Source organism: Diceros bicornis, chromosome 6 (genome assembly GCF_020826845.1).
Source record: "Diceros bicornis minor isolate mBicDic1 chromosome 6, mDicBic1.mat.cur, whole genome shotgun sequence".
NCBI classification, from domain to species: Eukaryota; Metazoa; Chordata; class Mammalia; order Perissodactyla; family Rhinocerotidae; genus Diceros; species Diceros bicornis.
The window spans coordinates 67,387,277-67,403,358 of record NC_080745.1 but is presented as its reverse complement, the minus strand read 5'-3'; the positions used below and the strand labels follow the sequence as shown (position 1 = coordinate 67,403,358).

The 16,082-nt window shown below is 59.6% G+C and overlaps 1 protein-coding gene across 3 annotated transcripts; it reads left to right on the top strand.

Annotated features, from left to right (window-relative positions):
- The first annotated feature begins 2,079 nt into the window (after nt 1-2,079).
- Nucleotides 2,080-16,037, top strand: PSD (pleckstrin and Sec7 domain containing). Of its 3 annotated transcripts, XM_058543872.1 has the most exons (16): nt 2,080-3,338; nt 3,622-3,724; nt 4,213-4,573; nt 5,294-5,734; nt 6,928-7,122; nt 7,289-7,369; nt 7,549-7,661; nt 8,291-8,349; nt 8,463-8,552; nt 12,260-12,303; nt 13,737-13,927; nt 14,011-14,081; nt 14,196-14,353; nt 14,526-14,670; nt 14,953-15,096; nt 15,570-16,037. In XM_058543872.1, the coding sequence occupies exons 1-16, from the start codon at nt 2,418-2,420 to the stop codon at nt 15,798-15,800; spliced, it is 3,348 nt and encodes a 1,115-aa protein (XP_058399855.1). In that variant the 5' UTR covers nt 2,080-2,417; the 3' UTR covers nt 15,801-16,037. The 3 variants fall into 3 exon arrangements, with proteins under 3 accessions (XP_058399855.1, XP_058399854.1, XP_058399853.1); XM_058543870.1 differs by lacking the exons at nt 2,080-3,338; nt 3,622-3,724; nt 4,213-4,573; nt 15,570-16,037 and adding an exon at nt 15,355-15,383 and having other exon boundaries at nt 5,195-5,734; XM_058543871.1 differs by lacking the exons at nt 2,080-3,338; nt 3,622-3,724; nt 4,213-4,573; ... (2 more) ...; nt 14,953-15,096; nt 15,570-16,037 and having other exon boundaries at nt 5,177-5,734; nt 14,196-14,300.
- Nucleotides 16,038-16,082: the final 45 nt, after the last annotated feature.

The window sequence follows — 16,082 nt, the reverse complement described above, 5'->3', positions numbered from 1 at the left end:
CCTTGTCCAGGGTCAAGCGAGTCGGGATAGAGAACTCAGGCATCCTGGTTTTCCCAGAATCCCTTCCATACTCCGCCCCTCCCCCCCAAGGCAGCAAGAAGGGAGAAGCCATTAGCCGGGAAGGACCAAAGAGGGTCAACTTGGGCGATGGACTTGCTCCCTCTTCGCCAGCCAGCTTGGGGAGGGGGTAGCTGGGTAGACCTACCTCTGCTAAGATAGAGCCACAAGGGCGCGCACCACTTCGGGCCGCGCGCCTCCTCCCCCTCTCCGCTTTGTTCGAGCCTCTGCGCCTGCGCAGTGCGACAAATCTGGCGCTGTCCCCTTCAGCACCACGCCGAGCCCGCGCCGCCCCTCCCCGCGGTGAGCCCCGCGCGCCCCCGCCTCGCAAGTCCTCGCGCCCCCTGGCCGCCCGAACAGACCCCTTTCTTCCGAGGTCGCCGCTTGCCTGCCCTGGCATTCCCAAGGAAAGCAGTCGCCATAACTCCTCTAGCGGCGCTTTCTTAAAATAGCAGGGCCCTCTTCTACGTTGGCCAAGGGCATAAGGGTTGCCTGTCCCCCACTTCCTCCAGTCCCGCTTCATCCCATCCAACCTCTTACCCCAAGTCGGACAAGAGACCTAAGTCAGGCAACAAGGAAGTTCTTTCTGAAGTCTGACTAACATCCCTCCTGCTGCATCCTGGGCGAATGGTCAGGGTTGGGTCTCCTGGGTCCGAGACTGAGAACCCCGGAGGGTTCGAGGCGGTGTTCCCTAGATCTCTCCTCCATAAGTTAGTCTCCTGGATTTAGGGGGCGGGTCCAGTCTACACCCATACCGTGTGCTTGGCGCGGCCGCGTGCTCGTGGGGGCGGGAGCGCGTGTGGCATGTAACAGGTCATGTGGCAACCTCCTAGGGACACGCGTGGGGTCTGGAGCGGGACACGCGTGGGGTCTGGAGCGGGACACGCGTGTGCAGCTGGGTCCTGCCTGTGGCTCAGGGGGCGGTGGACGAGAGGCACGTGGACACGATTGGGGTGGGGCAAGTGAGGGTCTGGGGAACAGAATCAGGGGTTCCATACGTCCTCCCCCTCGTCAGGGGCGGGTCTCAGGTTGGCGGGAGAGCCCAGCAGGGACCTAGCGTCGAGAAGGGGGGCAGCCTCCGGGGCTCAGGGCCCCAAGAGAGGGCGAGGGGGTGGCTGGGGGGATTAGCTCTGCCTGAGCCGCACGTAGGGGGGAGGAGGAGGGACTGAGAGGTGGGAGGGCCGGGAGCAAGCAGGAGCAAGCGGGAGCCGCGCTGCCTTCACAGCTAAGCTGGGCCCAGCCTCTCCCCTGCCTCTCCTCGGCCCCAGCTCCGGGCGAGCAGCGGTGAGTACTGAGGCGGCTTGAGTCCGGGCTGCACTGGGGAGGAGGTGGGCCCCGATTGAGCTTCAGGAACCCGCCTGGCAGGGTTGCTGCTCCTGACCTCTGCCCCTACCCTGTGTTGCCACCAGAGGCCCCTTTTACCCCTTTATGGTCCCTCCTGGGCTGGATGAGATCTATCATACCCTTGGGGGGTAGGGGGGAGAGGGGTCTGGTGCAGCCTTCCCTTCCAGAGACCAGTGACTAGTGGGGGTTGGGGGAGAGAGTGTGTGCTCCTCGAGTATGTGTGTAAGTGTGCATCTGTTTTTTGTGTGTGGTTGTGACCAATAGGTCTCTGTGAATGTCTGATATGCCTGTGTCTTTGTGTGCATTGGAGAATGAGGGCCTGTGTGTATATTTGGGTATCTCTTTGTGTGTTCCTGTTTGATGACAGTGTGTGTGTAAAACAAGCATGTGTCTTTCTGTTACACACATATTTGTTATGACTGTGAGAGTGTATGAGGGTGTGTCTTTGAGCAATGTGTGTGTGTGCCTGTGTCTGTGTGTGCTGGAGGGTGGTTTCTATGAATGTGTTTAACTGTGTACTGACATTGTTTGTCCTTATGTACATGTGTGTGCATGAGTGTGTGTACCTGGATGGAGAAGAAGAATGTTGCTTTCCCATTCAGCATGGATGTATTAGGGGTAGGGGCCTCTGTTCAGGCCTTTCTCCTCCCCTTCACTCTATGCCTCTCAGCCCCTCATGGTCCCTATATAACACCCCTCCCCCCATTCTTCCTCCCTCTCCTTCCAGGGAGCCTGACTTCTATCTCCCTGAGTGAGGGGCCTTCATAAGAGGGACTGTGGGGGATCCCTGGCTGTATGATGGTGATGGCTAGCTGACACTCCTGGTTCGGAGGGTGGAGTACCAGCCTTCCCCTTCCCCCACCAGAAGTAGTTCCAAAATGCCACAGTGACTCTGGGCTCCCTCAACTTTTGAAATAGCTTCCTCTCTCTTCCCAGGGTGATGCTCAGAGCCCCCAGGCAGAAGGAGAGGAGCCAGGGGCCCATTGAGGGTACAATTCTTTTCTCCTCAGGCCTCCATGGAAGTAGCCCAAGCAGGAGGCCTGATCACCCCCAGGGGTGGGATCAATGATGCCATATACCCAGGGTGGGCTAGGCCCCTGGTGCTCAGCTGCCCCAGCCAGCTTTCCCCTCACCGTCTCTGCTCTCCTGCCCATCCAAGTCCCTGGCAGTTCACCCCCTGCTCTCCTTCCTCTTTTGCAGGCCTGTCTGAAGAGCATGCTGCCCCCTCACTCCCCGCCTGGCCTCGCCATCCCTGCCCCCCCAGCCTGACCCCCGGCACCAGCATGGCCCAGGGTGCCATGCGCTTCTGCTCGGAAGGCGACTGTGCCATCTCCCCGCCACGATGCCCACGCCGCTGGCTCCCCGAAGGCCCGGTGCCCCAGAGCCCCCCAGCCAGCATGTATGGCAGCACAGGCTCCCTGCTACGGCGGGTGGCTGGTCCAAGTCCTCGAGGCCGGGAACTGGGACGTGTGACAGCACCCTGTACACCCCTGCGTGGCCCCCCCTCACCCCGTGTTGCTCCTTCACCCTGGGCACCCTCTTCACCCACTGGGCAGCCCCCACCAGGCGCCCAGAGCTCCGTAGTCATATTCCGCTTTGTGGAGAAGGCCAGTGTGAGGCCACTGAATGGGCTACCTTCTCCTGGAGGCTTGAGTCGGAGCTGGGACCTGGGTGGGATCTCTCCTCCCAGGCCCACCCCAGCCCTGGGGCCTGGCTGCAACCGGAAGTTGCGGCTGGAGGCATCCACATCAGACCCACTCCCAGCCGGAGGAGACTCACGCCTGCCTGGCAGCCAGGGCCTTTCACATGGTCCACCAGCCCAGCCTCAGGTTGGGGCAGATGGCCTTTGCTCCTCTCTCCCCAATGGGCTGGGGGGACCCTGTGAGCACCTGGCCACACTATTCCGAGGACCTGCTGACACCGGACTCCTGAACCAGGTATGTCATGACCTCCCTTGGGCTCTCTGGAACCCCAGAGTCCCAGCAATGGGGTAAGGCTTGGCCCCTTGGTGATACTGGGCCTGTTGGCTATTCACTCTGAATCCTTCAGTCTGTCCTAAATCTCTTTCTTGCACTCTGTTTGTCCCTGTGTCTCTGCACCTCCATCTCGGTCCCTGTGTGTTTTTATTTCTGTGGTTCTGTTTTCTGTCCCATTCTTGTGTCTTTGTATGTCTGGCTTTATCTTTGGGTGCCTGTGTCTATCTCTCCCTCCTTGGCTTAGGGGGACACCTGGTTCTCCCCCCGAGAAGTTTCCTCTCATGCCCAGAGAATCGCTCGAGCCAAATGGGAATTCTTCTATGGCTCCTTGGACCCCCCCAGCTCAGGTGAGGTCCAGAACTGAGGCAAGGGTAACAGGGCAGGGCCTTCTCCACAGCAGCTGAGGCGTGGTAGGGAGCCTTCCTTTAAACCTCCCCCAATCCTTTCCTGGGCTCATGAGTCGGCTCATGCCTCTCCAGGCCTCAGTCTTTCCATCTGTGTTATGATGGGTGTTGCGGGATGGTGGCTGGGTTGGACCTGGAAGAAGCCCGGTAGTGGAGGGAGGGGGTGGCAGGAAATCAAGGGCCATTCCTTGGAGTAGAAAAGAGACTGGTCTCCCTCAGGCCCCTCAAACTTGTTTGACAAGAACTTGATTTGAAATGAGCTCTACTGGCACCAGGCACAAGCTGAATTTGTAGCAGGAGGAATGGTGGCTAGACAGTGAATGAACTTCCTGCCAATATGAGGCAGTGGGGGAGAGTTCCTTCCTAGAACAGAATCAGGACAGGGAGCTGACCTGGATAACCTCCTGACTGGGATGCTATGCATACTGCAGGTGCTAAGCCCCCAGAGCAGGCCCCCCCATCTCCACCTGGGGTGGGCTCAGGGCAGGGCTCTGGGGTGGCTGTGGGGCGAGCAGCCAAGTACTCCGAGACGGACCTGGACACGGTGCCCCTGAGGTGCTACCACGAGACCGACATCGATGAGGTGCTGGCTGAGCGGGAGGAGGCTGACTCGGCCATCGAGAGTCAGCCCAGCTCTGAGGGCCCGCCTGGCACTGCCCGTCCACCTGCCCCACGTCCCGGCCCATGCCTTGGCCTTCATTCCAGCCTGGGCAGTGGTAATGAGGACGAGGATGAGGCAGGTGGGGAAGAGGATGTGGACGACGAGGTGTTTGAGGCCTCAGAGGGGGCCCGGTGAGTGGGGGAGTGGGAGAGGAAAGTGACTTGCTCCTTCCCACTGGCTCAGAGGCAGAGCTGGGGTCAAAGGGACTGGAATAGAGACGAGAGTGGGGTGGGAGGGTCAGGGCCAAGCTGGTGGTGCCCTGGGTGGTGGAGCAGGAGAATCTGGACAGAGGCCTGAGGCCTGGGAGAATACTGGGGATGTGGGGGGCATCAGCAAAAACCCAGGAGGGTAGGGGGCAACCTGGACCGAGGAGGAAAGGGGTGCTAGTGAAGAAGAGGGAGCAAAATGAGAGGCCAGAGGCTAGAATCAAACTGAGGAGGGGAGGGAACATCAATCTGGGTCCTGGATCCTGGTGGGAGAGTGGGGAGTGTAGGGGCTTTCCTCTCTGTCTCACACCCCATTGCAGCTTGGAGCCTCATCTCCTTCTCCTCAGATGTTACCAGAAATAGAAATGGGATGGCAGGAGGGGAGAGGATCAGAGAGAAGGAGGAGAAGGGAGATTAGCAGGGAAGGAGAGAGGAAGGGGATTGGGTGCTAGGGCCAGGTAGGCACTGAAAAGCTTGGCAAACCTGTGGTGGGGACCCCTTACCCAGGTGGCATTTTTTACGGGGGTGGGGGCCTGTGAAAAGGAGATGATAATCCCTTTCACAGAGTCGGTATGAAAGTTCAATGAAATGCTACCCAAGAGTTGTCCTCTGGGCCCCTGATCAGAGATTCTCCCTGCCCTGCAGGTCAGGCACCCGGATGCCTCATCCTGGGCCTCTCAAGTCGCCTGTGCCCTTTCTTCCCGGGACCAGCCCCTCGGCTGATGGGCCTGACTCTTTCAGTTGTGTGTTTGAAGCCATCTTGGAGTCACACCGGGCCAAGGGCACCTCCTACACCAGCCTTGCCTCCCTGGAAGCCCTGGCCTCACCTGGCCCAACCCAGAGCCCCTTCTTCACCTTTGAGCTGCCTCCTCAACCCCCTGCCCCCCGGCCTGACCCACCTGCTCCTGCCCCACTTGCCCCTCTTGAGCTGGATTCTGGTACCAGTTCTGCTGCTGATGGGCCTTGGACCCAGAGAAGGGAGGAAGAGGAGGCAGAGGCCGGAGCCAAGCAGGGCACCGGGAGGGAGCCCCCTAGTCCCTGCCGCTCAGAGGACAGCTTTGGGCTGGGGGCGGCACCCCTGGGCAGGTGAGTGATTCCTTTGGTTCCTTAGAGCTGAGGCCCTCGGGGCCCCAGGAACATTTGCTCCGAGGGCCAGAGCCTAAGTGCGAAGATGTAGGCTGACCCCTGTTAGGGTGGTTAGCGGATGCAGGTGCCTGGTTTCCCATTTGGAGGACTGCTTCCATTGGCTGTGAGGGGGAGCCCCTCACAGCCCGCCCCCTTGGTCTCAGATCCAGTGACTTGAGAAACCATGATTCAGGATTGAAGGGTCCCCAGAGAGCACCCTCCTTTCTCTCCTGGAGGGCCCTTCCCTCCCCAGGCGGAGCCTCTAACCTGCTTAGAATTCTTGTGACCTTATCCCACCCCCCCGCCTGGAGGCTTCTCCCAAAGACGCAGCTGCCAGCTCTCCCATTGCCTCCCTCCCATGTCACCTCCCCACTCCAAGCAAGAGTCTCTCACCCTTCTCCAGGAAGTCCTTTCACCAGTCTAACCTTTCTGCTCTCCCCTCTGCCAGCTACCCTCTAGTCATGGAAGCCATGGCAACAGAAGCGGGTGGCCAAGGAGACAGGGTTGCTTAGCAACCAGGAGTTTCCGGCCTCTGTCTCTGGGGTGACAGGTGGCTTTGCGAGTAGTGCAGCTGGGGTGGGAAGGGAAGGGGAGGAGGAGACAGGGGATGAGGGGGTGTACTCTGACCCCCAATCCCCTCTACCCTAGAGCCTACTTCTTTGTGGCTGGAAGAGAAGGACCAAAGAGGAAGCTCCTCTCCCTAGAAGGCGGGAGGAGGAAAGACATAGGAATGGGAAGGTGTCCCTGCTGCCCTCAAATCTTTGACCCTCCACTGTTCCTCCCTGGGAGCCTATCTATCCCACCTTTGCCCATATTCTCAGAGATACAGGACTAGGTTCTGAGTAGGGCCAGTGTGGGGATGGGGAATCTATGTCTAATAGCAAACTTAGGGATCTTTAGGGAAGCAGCCAGAACTCCCATAGCAGCAAGATGGATGTGGGTTAGATTTGAGGCAGGATTTCCACAGAGAGGTGGTAATGATGGAGTAGGCTGATGGAGGGAACCTGTACAATCTCCTTCTCTGGAGAAAAGAAAACTGCCTTCCCCATGTCGCAATCTCCCCTTCTCTGTCTTCCGGTCTGGAGGCAGAGGAAGAATCTGGATGACCCCCAGAGGGCCTGCCCCACCTCAGAGCTGGTATTCTACCCTGGCAGCGAACCACCCCTGAGCCAGCTGGTGTCCGATTCGGACTCAGAGCTGGACAGCACAGAGCGGCTGGCCCTGGGAAGCACAGACACCTTGTCCAATGGGCAAAAAGCAGACCTGGAGGCCGCGCAGCGCCTAGCTAAGAGGCTGTACCGACTAGACGGCTTCAGGAAGGCTGATGTGGCCAGGCACCTCGGCAAGAAGTAAAGCCACTGGGCTGGGATTGAGAATGGGGGGAGAGGGGATGCATCTTGTGGGCAGCACCTCCACATCCCCTCTATCTGATGCCCCCAGGTCTCTAGGTAACCCCCACCTGGCCCCCTGACAGTTCCCCTTGAGACTCCACCTGTCTCTCTGCCCTGCCCACAGCAATGACTTCAGCAAACTTGTGGCTGGCGAGTACCTCAAGTTCTTTGTCTTCACGGGCATGACTCTGGACCAAGCTCTCAGGTGGGTGTTGAGCCTGATGTGTGCAGGGCCTCAGCTATGCCTCCTCTGAGCCCCTGTGCCTCCCCTAAGCTGCCCCAACGTCACCCTTCCCAAGCTGGCTGGGCATGGTCAAGAGCTGGGGCTGCCTGGTAAGCGGACCTTGGGTGGGAGTGACATGCTCCCTTTCCCCTTCTCCCCAGGGTGTTTCTGAAGGAGCTGGCCTTAATGGGTGAGACCCAGGAACGGGAGCGTGTGCTGGCCCACTTCTCCCAGAGATACTTCCAGTGCAATCCTGGAGCCCTGTCCTCAGAGGGTGAGGAGGCGGGGGGCAGGGTTTTCCCAGCTCGTCACTGAGGCAGACGGCACTGCGTGTGTGCATAGGAGCACGAGTGTGTGTGGAGGAGTGAATGAATGCACGAGCTTGCAGGCATGTGAGCGTTTGTGTGTGCAGATAGTGCTGACATCGCTGTGGAAATGTGCATGCCAGCAGGCATATTGCTAGAGTCCAGTGTGTGCTGTAAGAGGCAGGTAGCAGGTATGTTTGCATACCGTTGTTCACATACGTGTGCAAGACAGTGCTTGGCTCGAGTGGAGATTCTGTTTGGCTGCACTGGTCTGCATAACTGTGTGGGGCCCACCTGCTTATATTTGGCACACAGACACAGAGGCATGTGGGTGCTGGGGGCAAGCAGTGGGCAGCCCCCAGCACCTTAGGGAGCTAGGGAGGGTGACCAGAGAAGAGAGGTTCCTTCTGAGGGATCTGCTGGAAAAGAGAGGTCTTTGCTTGGGATTGGGGTGTCACTAATGGGGTTCAGGACTTAATGCAATTGTGGGCCAAAGGGGGTCCTGAAAGTTGGCAAGGGATGAACTAGAAGTTGGGGAAGACAGCTGTGGAAAGAGCCCTTGGGAGGTAGGCAAGGCTGAACGTCAATTCTCCCCTAGATGGTGCGCACACGCTGACCTGCGCCCTCATGCTACTCAACACCGATCTCCACGGCCACGTGAGTGGGGGCCTGGCGGGAGGGAGCCCGGAAAACAGACCCAGTCCGGAGACTTCAAGGCCTGGGAGGCCAAGGGCCTCCCCAGACTCACAGGCCTCTGTGCCCTCCCTTAGAACATCGGGAAGCGCATGACCTGCGGAGACTTCATCGGGAACCTGGAGGGCCTCAATGAAGGCGGCGACTTCCCCAGGGAGCTGCTCAAGGTGGGCGGCGAGGCAGGGTAGAGGTTGCTAGAGGAGAGGGCTAGGGGACCCCTCGGCGGCGGCATCGGAGGGAGGTGAGGTGAGGGACCTACCAGCCCCCAGCTCCTGCCGCCAGAGCCTGGTCTCTGACTCAGCCTGGCGACCGCCCCCTCCCCCCAGCACCCACACGTAGCAGCTCCTCTCCCGGAACATGCGCACTCGCGTGTGCAGTCGCGGCCACGCGCAGCGGGGGAGGGGAGACGGCTGTGGGAAACACGTGATCAGGCGGCCCTGGACCCTGCTTTTGCCTCCATCAGGGCCCCTCCTCCTGTGTTCACTGAGGATAGGAGGGGGACCTTGCAGGGGGCGGGGGGCACACAGGTACATCGCTTCTCTCCTCCCCTCCACCCCCTGCCCCAGGTTATAAAGCCACAAAGGCCTCCCTGGTACCGCTGCGCTGGAGGAACTGGGAGGTAGAGGGGCCTGAGAGGGACGAAGGCTTTTTCAAGGTCTCCCAGCGAGTTAGCGCCAAGCTGGGATTAGATACTGCGCTTTTGGCTCCCTTGTGGGCAGGCCCCCGCGCGCGCCCTGGCATCAGCACTTGAGGGGTTAGCTATACAGGGGCTGGGAGGAGGAGGGAGTGCCCCAGTCACATGGGTTCACTCCTTTCCCTGATACGGTGGTGTTTTATCCAGGGAGGCTTGAACTCACTTGAAACCCCCGGGGTTGGCAGGGTCTCTGGGCCACCACATACATGTGACTGCACAGGAGTGTCCTTGGGTGTGTCTGTGAGCTTGGGGTTTGGGAATGTCTCTGAGTGGGGGGTGTCCATTGTGAGTTGAAGGGGGTCAATGAGTTGAGGTGTATGCTGGAGTTGAGTTGCGTATGTATGATTTAGGGTGTTGGTGAGTCAAGGGGGTTTGTCTGATTTGGGGTGTGTTTGTGCTTTAGGGCTTATGATTTAGAGTGTGTCTGAGTTGGGGTGTAGGGTCGGTGTCTATGTATGTTGGGGTGTACATCTACAAATTAGCTATCTGATTTATGACGTGTCCGTGATTAGGGGGTGTATGTTCATTAGGTAAAGACTGTAAGTTTTGAGGTGTACATCTGAATTTGTAGTGTCTGTGAGTTGGGGTGAATGTGAATTGGTGCATCTGGTTAGCTGGGGTGTGTGTCTGTAAACTGGGGTTTGAGTACGTAAGGTGGGGTATATACACGGGCATTTGAGGTAGCTGAGGGTCGTTAAGTTGGATGAGGCCACTGTGATTCCATGGCTGCCTCCATCCTGCGCCGCCTTCACGCCTCGTGGCCCCTCCTGGCTTGGTAAAAAAGGGCCGCAGAGAGGCGTTCTGACCCTCACTCTCCCCCAACCCTGACGAGCCAGGAGGGAGTTCCAGACCTTACAGGGTCAGCCCACCTCCACAGCCCCAGGCCTAGGGGCTCCCAGCCCAACCTCCTAGCATCCCCAAAGCAGCCCACCCCCACGCAAGTGCCCCCCCACTGGCCTCCTCAGGCCCCTCCCTCCTGGTGGCGGCGCTGCAGGCCCCCGTCTTGGTCGGATGCCTCCAATTTGCGCCGTCCCCGCCCCCAGCCCTCGCCCTCCCCTCCCCGTCGGCGCCCCCCCTCCCGCTCTCGCCGAGCTGCAGAGCAGACAGCGCCGCCGCCGCCGCCGCCGCGCGCGCTCCGTGCGTCGGTGGGAGCCGGGCCGGGCTCGGGCCGGGCCGCTCGCGCCGGCTGTCGGGGGAGCCGTCCGCGGGCCGTCCGGGGCCGAGGGCGGGCGGGGGCATGGCCGGGGGCCGCGGCGCGCCGGCCGGGCCAGTATGATCGGCGTCAACAGCATCCACAGCAGCGCCGGGCGGCTGCGCTCGCGCTCGCTGTGTTCCGTGCGCTACGGGCGCACCCACCGCGGCGCGGAGACTCTATGCTACGGCTGGCCGCAGCGCTCGCGCAGTCTCAAGCCCGTGCTCTACACAGACCTGGTGGTCAGCCGCCTGCAGAGCCGCAAGAAGAAAAAGGCGGTGAGGGCGTTGGGGCCGCGGCCCACGCCAGGCTGGGGGGAGACCGAGTGGGTTGCCGAGGGCGGCTCAATGGGGGGGGTGGCTTGAGGGAGGCACGGAAGGCGGCACGAGCCGAGGGGGACATCAGTGGGTCTGAGGGGGGAGCCCAGCAGCGACAGAGCCCATGGGTAGCCAGGGGTGGGCATGGACTGGAGGGGGAAGGGCACAGACCCTCGGATCAAGGTGGGCATCTCAAACCAAAGGGTCTTTCGGGTCTTCTAGATAGGAGCGTGACGTAGGGCTCACCAGCGGGGTTTAGGACTTTCGAACGAAGATGTGGTTGTGGGCCAAATGGGGTCCTGAGAGAGGGCAGAGGATGAACTGGAAGGCCGGAGGCGAGGATTGCAGGTTGGATCTCAGTGGTCACTTCAGCCTCCTGGCCAGAGAGTTGGAGACTGAGGGTTTAGGGTCTGAGCTCTGCTGGGTTTGGGCTGGGTGTGTGCTGGGAGGGCTATGTGTGTATAAGCATGAGTTGTGCTGTGTGGGAGATGGAGGTTGTGGGGTATACCCACCTCTGGACAGAGTGTGCACATGGGGGATGCCTGGCTAGCCTGGAGGCTGGGCATGGCCGTGGGCAGTGAGAGAGTCAGAGACTGTGGTGTGTTGTGGGGGGTGCTGTGTCCCATCACGGAGAAGGTGCCGACGTCACCACTGCACCCAGCTCACACGCAGGCAGCATCACACGCCACACGCTTAGCCCAACACGCACATGCTGGGGACACACCCACTCACAGACAGGCTGGCAGAAGTGCCCCCACAGTGGGAGGCACTGGTGTAAGACCCATGTTGCGGGCCACTCCCAAGAAGTGGAGTCCCCTATGCCACTCCTGGAGCCCATTCTCTCTTCTGACCACCCCAAGGCCCTCACAGGTCCCTCAGGCCACATGTACAGAGGGGAAGTGACTGGTTTAGGAGCACACAGCGAGTTTGGAGTGTGCAGGGTTTGGAAGCTAAAACTACTGCCTTTTAGACTAGTGTTCACTCCCTAGTAACATGAAGTATGGGAGTGGGCATGGGGGCTGGACCACCCTGGCATTTGGCTTGATGGGGCTGTCTGGGTTGGGGGAAGCTCTCAGCTTGTTCTGGGGTTGGGAGTCATGAGAGTGTGTTCTCCATTAGCTAAGGAAGGGGGTGACAGGGTGAGTTCCTGTTCCTAGGCCTCAGTTTCCCCATATGCTCTGTGTGGGTTTATCCTGTGGAAACAGGCCAGAGCACATAGTTGGGGAAAGGAGGGTTTCTTGGGCTGCTCTTTTCCATTCCCTCTAGGGTTGTGCTTCTCCCACCCAGGATCTGAGCAGGATGACCCTTAACAATAACAACAACAGTAAAGATAATAATAGCAGCTGCCATTTATTGTGCATCAACCATATACCAGGATGCCCTGTGCTAATTGCTTGCTGGTTGTTAAACACCTGTTACCACATTTGCTCTCCCCGTGGATACTTGCCCAAAGTCATGCAGCAAAAGTGGCGGAGCTGGGGCTGGGTCCTCTACTCTGTTCCAGAGCCTGTGTTCTTGGTCATTACACCCTGCTGCCTCCCCCTCCCCAGCCCTGTTCTGTCTTCTCCCCCAAGTTGGGAGGGAGGGCTCTGAACTCCGGCACTGGGGTGCATGGTGCACCTCCTCCCCAGGATTGACCCAGACCTCCCTGATTTGTTCCTCCCTTCCCAGGCCTTGTACAGCTCCATCAAGAATGAAAAGCTGCAGTGGGCCATGTGAGTCTTGGGGCTGTGAGGCGGGGGTGGGGATGGGGTGTGGGGAAGGGGCTGCCTGGAGAGGCCAAGAGTGTGAGGGGTGGGCCCTGTGCATCCTGGGGCCGTGGGGCAGGGGAGGCGGGCAAGGCCGTGAGAGGCAGTGAGGCTGCCTCACTTCCTTCTTTGGAGATGCCTGCCTGGACTTGGGGTTCTGTCTTGTCTCTAGCTGGGTTGTTATGACAAGCTGGGTTGGGGTGGGTGGCCACTGTCAGCTGGCCTGGGAGGAGGGTGTGGAAACACAAAGAGGAGGTCCCTTGGCAACCCAAGTGGGAAAGCAGAAGTCTCTGGAGGTAGGGCCTAACCAATAGTGTGAGAGCCCCCTCTCGAGTGTCACAGAACAAAGGACCACATTGTCTACTCTTGGCAGCCTCAGTGGAAAGAGAGACTCAGTGTAAGTCTTGGAAGAGTCCAGTCTGAGGGAGGAGGTCCAGTTTTAGCCTTGGGTCCTCCAGTTTGAGGGTAGAGCCTCATCTAAACAGTCAGTAGATCACTCATATTTGCTGTATCTGCTGAGAGTCCAGTCACTGCTCAGTTTAGCTAGGAGCTCCCTGTCTGCAAGAGAGAAGACCTCAGAGGAGGCAGAGCTCAGGCTTGGAGTACAAGAGGAGATCAGGGAAGGCTTCTTGGAGGATTGAGACTTGGGGCAAGCCTTGAAGGAGGGGGCAAGTATTCGTTTGGAGAGAGAAAGAGGGAAGTTGATATTTGGGAGACAAATGTGTGGTGGCTGAAATGAGTGTAGGGCGGGGAGACCAAGAGGAGGCAGGCCTGGCTGGAAGGGCGAGTGGAAGGAGAAAGAGACACTGTTGGCAGGGATGTGGTATAGGCTCCATGTGGGAGGCAATAGGGAGCTACTGCAGGTTTCTGAGCTAGGGAGTGACAAGATAGATGGTATCTTTAGATGATATCTGACAGAGCCTGCAGATTAGGATGTACTAGGGGACCACTAGGAAGGTACTTCTGCCACCATTTAGCCAGCAAGCCATGAGCAAAGCTTGGTGCTAGGTGTGGTTGAGACAGCTGAGTGAGACATGGGTCTGCCCTAGTAGAGAAGGGTGTGAGGGTTGGGGATGTGCGTGCAGAAATGGAGAGGATGGGGCTGGTTACATGTAAGGGGAGGAAGGGACAGGCCTGGCCTTACCCTTGGGAGCTCCAATCTGAGAGACCCCTGATCTGAGCAGGGAGACAAAGCTATACCCTAGGGAGACCTGGTCTGAGGCAGTAGATGAGGCTCCAGGAGCCTCAGGTTGACGGGAGCCACACCCTATGAGAGGAGCAGTTCCCCCACCCCCATCTCCACCAACACTGGAGGAGCCTTCCTGGGTGGGCAGAGGCCAGGACTGTAGAGGGGGTTGTGGCTCCACAGCCAGCCCCCTCTGAGGTGATCACACCTGCAGAGACGAGGAGGAGCTGAGACGCTCTCTGTCTGAGTTGGCCGACCCCAACCCCAAGGTCATCAAGAGGGTCAGCGGGGGCAGTGGCAGCGGCTCCAGCCCTTTCCTGGACCTGACTCCTGAGCCTGGGGCCGCAGTCTACAAGCACGGGGCCCTGGTGCGAAAGGTGCACGCAGACCCTGACTGCAGGAAGAGTATGTGGCCGGGCGTGGGGGTCTGGGGGATGGATGGGAGTGGGCCTGTCTCAGGCCTCCCTGACCTGTCTTCCTTCCCCCAGCACCTCGGGGCAAGCGGGGCTGGAAGAGCTTCCACGGGATCCTCAAGGGCATGATCCTCTACCTGCAGAAGGTGCGGGGCCAGCCCAAGGGGTTGGGGCTGAGCTGGCTCAGGGGAGTGCAGGTGGGCTGGGCTGGGCTGGGCTAGGCTGGGACTGTGGCCAGGACAAGATGGGCACCCCCCTAGGAGGAGTACCAGCCCGGGAAGGCCCTTTCAGAGGCAGAGCTTAAGAATGCCATCAGCATCCACCATGCGCTGGCGACGCGTGCCAGCGACTACAGCAAGAGGCCCCATGTCTTCTACCTGCGCACAGCTGACTGGCGGGTCTTCCTCTTCCAGGCCCCGTGAGTGCCCTCCTCCTGCCCATCCCAGACCCCTTCACCCCACTCCCAACTTGCTCCCCTCCCTTGTCCCTGGATTGCCTCGTTCCTTCTCAGGCCACACCCTGAGCCAGGACTGGCATCCCTGGATAGGAACCCTGGGCCCAGGTCTCAAATGGCTGTGCTGTCTCCCCAGGAGCCTGGAGCAGATGCAGTCCTGGATCACTCGCATCAATGTGGTAGCTGCCATGTTCTCTGCACCCCCCTTCCCAGCTGCTGTTAGTTCCCAGAAGAAGTTCAGCCGTCCTCTGCTGCCCAGCGCTGCCACCCGCCTCTCCCAGGTACCCCCTAGCTCCGTCAACCTGGTGCCAGTGGGATGGAGGGGGCAGGTCCAGGCCGACTGCACTCAAGGCTGTGGTGTACGATTACATTTATGCCCACTGCCCCAGGACACTGGCCATGGTGGGTGAATGGAGGCTGTAATCCAGTCTCCACTTCACTTGCCAAACTGTTAACCCAGACGTGGTGCTTTGTTCGTCCAAAGGAAGGGGCACCTTTTTAAAAAACTTACACAAAGGCACCATATTTGCTAGTGACCCTGACCCGCTCCCCCTGGCCTCCAGGAGGAGCAGGTGCGGACCCACGAGGCCAAGTTGAAGGCCATGGCAAGTGAGTTGCGGGAGCACCGGGCTGCCCAACTGGGTAAGAAGGCCCGGGGCAAGGAGGCTGAGGAACAGCGGCAGAAGGAGGCCTACCTGGAGTTTGAGGTGAGCCTCCCTGCCCGGCATCTCTGTGGCTCCTTTTTCCATCAGCAGGACCTCTGTGTCCCCACACACAGGCTCAGACTAGTGGTTAAGGGCACGGCTTCTAAGAGTGGGATTAGCTGGGTGGCCTTGGGCAGGCTGCTTAATCCCTCTGAGCCTCAGTTTCCTCTTCTTTGGGACAGGGGCAACATTCTACACCCCCCAGGGTAATGAAGTGAGATGCTGTCTGTTAAGTGTTTGGTTTTCCCAACTCTGGTAAAGGCTCAGAAACATTAGCTGTTACAATTGGCAGTCTTCATAGCACCCAGAGAGGGTCACCAACCTACCAGGGGATCATGTCCTTGGGTGCTTTTGGGGCTTCAGAGGTAGGCAAGAACCTGCTATCTCCTAGCCTTGGGCATCTCTCCCCGGTCTGGATGGGGGTGGGATGGGCGGAGGGTGGAGAGCAGGCTCCCAGCCCTGACCCTCTGCCTCAGAAATCCCGCTATGGCACATACGCAACGCTGCTTCGGGTCAAGCTGAAGGCAGGCAGTGAAGAGCTGGATGCAGTAGAGGCAGCACTGGCCCAGGCCGCGAGCATGGAGGATGGACTCCCCCCACCTCATTCCAGTCCTTCCCTGCAGCCCAACACCTCCAGCCAGCCCCGGACTCAGGGTCATGGCTCAGAGGCTCGGGCAGGCGCAGGCAGCGGGCGGTGGAAGCCCTGAGTTGGAGATGGGAGTGTAGGGGGGTGGTGCCCACTGGGTACCTGCATGACATGGCCCTGCCTAAGCCCGGGCCGGCCTCGGGCCACCTACGAGGGCCCCTCAGCCCAGGGCCCGACCGCGCCGGACGCGGTGTCCGGGGCAGGGCAGGGCTAGGGCATGGGCCTTGGGAGCCTAGGCTGAGAGTCCCTCCGAGATCTCCTTTTTGTGATAATGTTTTGCACTTTTTCGTATGGGGGGCTGGGGTGGGAGGGGCCAGGGCTCCTGGACTTTTGATGCTTTTTT